Raw genomic sequence first — 2,273 nt, forward strand, 5'->3', positions numbered from 1 at the left:
GGCACCGGCCGCCCCTCACGGCCCCTCGTTCCCCTCAGCGCCCGCTGTTCCCCCCGGCACCGGCCGCCCTTCACGGGAAAAGCGGTGCCTGAGGCAGAGAAAAGGGTACGGACAAACACAGGGCCCGCTCCGCACAGCGCAAACGAGGCTTTATTGGGAATTCGTATGAAACAAGTGCAAAATTTAATTTGTGCTGTTCGTATGGCACAGATGTTAAAATATCATGGCAATATCCCCATTTTCACACTGATACAAAAATAATATAAAACGACCCCTGTCCACCTATGCGTATAATTTGGTTCTACACCATCAGAGAATGCTGTTTGTGTGTCCTTAGAGCCAAAACAGAAACAAGAATCGAGGACAATTCTTTATTCCATGTGCAAAAGTTTTTCCTCACTACAGTGGAAGAGGAGTAACACTTGTGAATCCTGCTTTCTTCCATAACATTAAATATAAATATAAATATCAGTGTGGCTTCCGAAAGCTTAAAGTAGTAACTCTAAGCAGAACCCAGAATGAAGAGATAACATTTCCAGTGCAATTTTAAATATGGCCAAAAAAGAGCACATTGCATTGGTGTGTATAAATTTACACTTCATAATCATCCTGGAATACAGACTGAAAACAGAACATTGCTTCTATTGCGTTGTTGAATGGCTCCCAAAGTGCACAAGATGCAGCTGGGTTAAGTATGTGATTAGTAATGAATGTTTAAAATAATGAAAAGTCTTTCAGATAACTTAAAAGTGATAGACACTCAAAAAAAAAAAAGCCTACATGGGTTTCAGGACAAGCAGTAATTTTTTTTTTTAAGAATAAAATTAATTTACAACATTAGTTTATCAAGAAAAATGTACATTTTATATCTATATATTTTACAAGATGCTCCAGATCTGCTATGTCTTTCTGTGGGAGGTATGTTTTACAGAATTGTTTGGCTGCATTATAAGGCAATCAGTGAAAACCACTTCGTTCCACAAGAAACCATTCATAGGCAAGATCCAATCACAGTTACTTGCAGACAATTCCAAACATTTCTGCTGACAGCAGCCAAATTATAATGCACTATCTTTATTAAAATGTAAAGAAATGTGCTTAAAAGAGAAAGGCATAAACTTGTATCCTCCACCGGAGTAGAATTTGTTCTGAAATTCCACCCTGAAACGAGACAAAAAACCAGAATCTGTACATGAATCCAAAATTAGTTATCAAGGGACAGAACTGTGCAACCCAAGAAGCTGAATAAAACCAACTCCAACCCTCTCACTTGTTTTCTGTGCAGATATTTACCCTTCCCATCGCAGTCCCAGGCTAACTTTATTATTTTTATTGTTTAACTCCTGTTTCTCAGGAGACCCACAGGCACTAAACCAGGCTGTAAAGGCTCATGTCTTACTTCTGGCTTACTCATTTGTTTCTGAGTGAGTTGTAGCCAATTGTTTTGCAAGCGTGCAATATCATGAGAACAATCTGTCACATACGTAGCTCCACCTTCTGTCTTTGGTCACTATATGCCTTTGTGTAAGTTGTAAATTCCATCAGATTTCAAACTAAACATGCTCTGAATCCACTCCAAAGTGCAGAGCTTGTGATATCAAGACTAAGAAAGGATTAAAATACTTAAGAGTTGGCAGCCCCACTCACTAATATAAATGTTCTGTTGAACCAAATAAATGGACTGAAACCATATAGTGAGATAACCAGACTGATATTAAAAATACTTATACAAGCTACTAATATTCTACATTATGAAAAGCTACAATATTAGAAATCAAGTGTACTTTGTGAATGTGGTTGAAGTTGAAATGCACCATATATTTGAATCCACTGAACATATTCCAGAGGAACAATCAAATCCAACTAACAAGGCATTTATTTAATATAACTAAATAAATGTATTTCAGTAGCAATGAGGCTGTTGAATTTTACACTTTCCCTTTTTAATAAGGCACTAAAATTTCGCCATAAAAATTCCCCTTAAACAAGCCAGCATATGCTGAAGTGGTATATAGAAAAAGAACGTACCAGTGAAGTCGTATAGCATGGAGAAAAGCAGAAAGCCCCTCCATGACCAGCAGAATTAAAACTGTCAGCACAGAAAAGAATGCCATCACTGGGATTAGCAGAAGGACACCGTACATCGTATCCACACGCAGACCCACTCTCATCACCATCTGCCACAGAACTTCTGATAACTCTAATAAAAACCAGAAAGTTGCCATAATTGAGGTTGGTACTGAGTACCTTCACCCACTGAGCCACTCTGACCT

The 2,273-nt window shown here is 38.4% G+C and overlaps 1 protein-coding gene across 2 annotated transcripts in view; it reads right to left on the bottom strand.

Annotated features, from left to right (window-relative positions):
• Positions 1 to 122: 122 nt before the first annotated feature.
• ATP6V0A2 (ATPase H+ transporting V0 subunit a2) overlaps positions 123 to 2,273 on the bottom strand; it is a 15,007-nt gene continuing 12,856 nt past the window's right edge. Inside the window, exons 19-20 of one of the 2 annotated variants that reach the window (XM_031059512.1) lie at positions 2,029 to 2,089; positions 123 to 1,161 (exon numbers count right to left, since the gene is read on the bottom strand). In XM_031059512.1, coding sequence (XP_030915372.1) covers positions 1,059 to 1,161; positions 2,029 to 2,089 — 164 coding nt within the window. In that variant the 3' untranslated portion in view covers positions 123 to 1,058. Of the gene's footprint in view, positions 1,162 to 2,028; positions 2,201 to 2,273 lie in introns of both variants that reach the window. The other variant, XM_005424060.3, reaches the window with a different exon arrangement.

This window comes from Geospiza fortis, unplaced genomic scaffold (genome assembly GCF_000277835.1).
Source record: "Geospiza fortis unplaced genomic scaffold, GeoFor_1.0 scaffold145, whole genome shotgun sequence".
NCBI classification, from domain to species: domain Eukaryota; kingdom Metazoa; phylum Chordata; class Aves; order Passeriformes; family Thraupidae; genus Geospiza; species Geospiza fortis.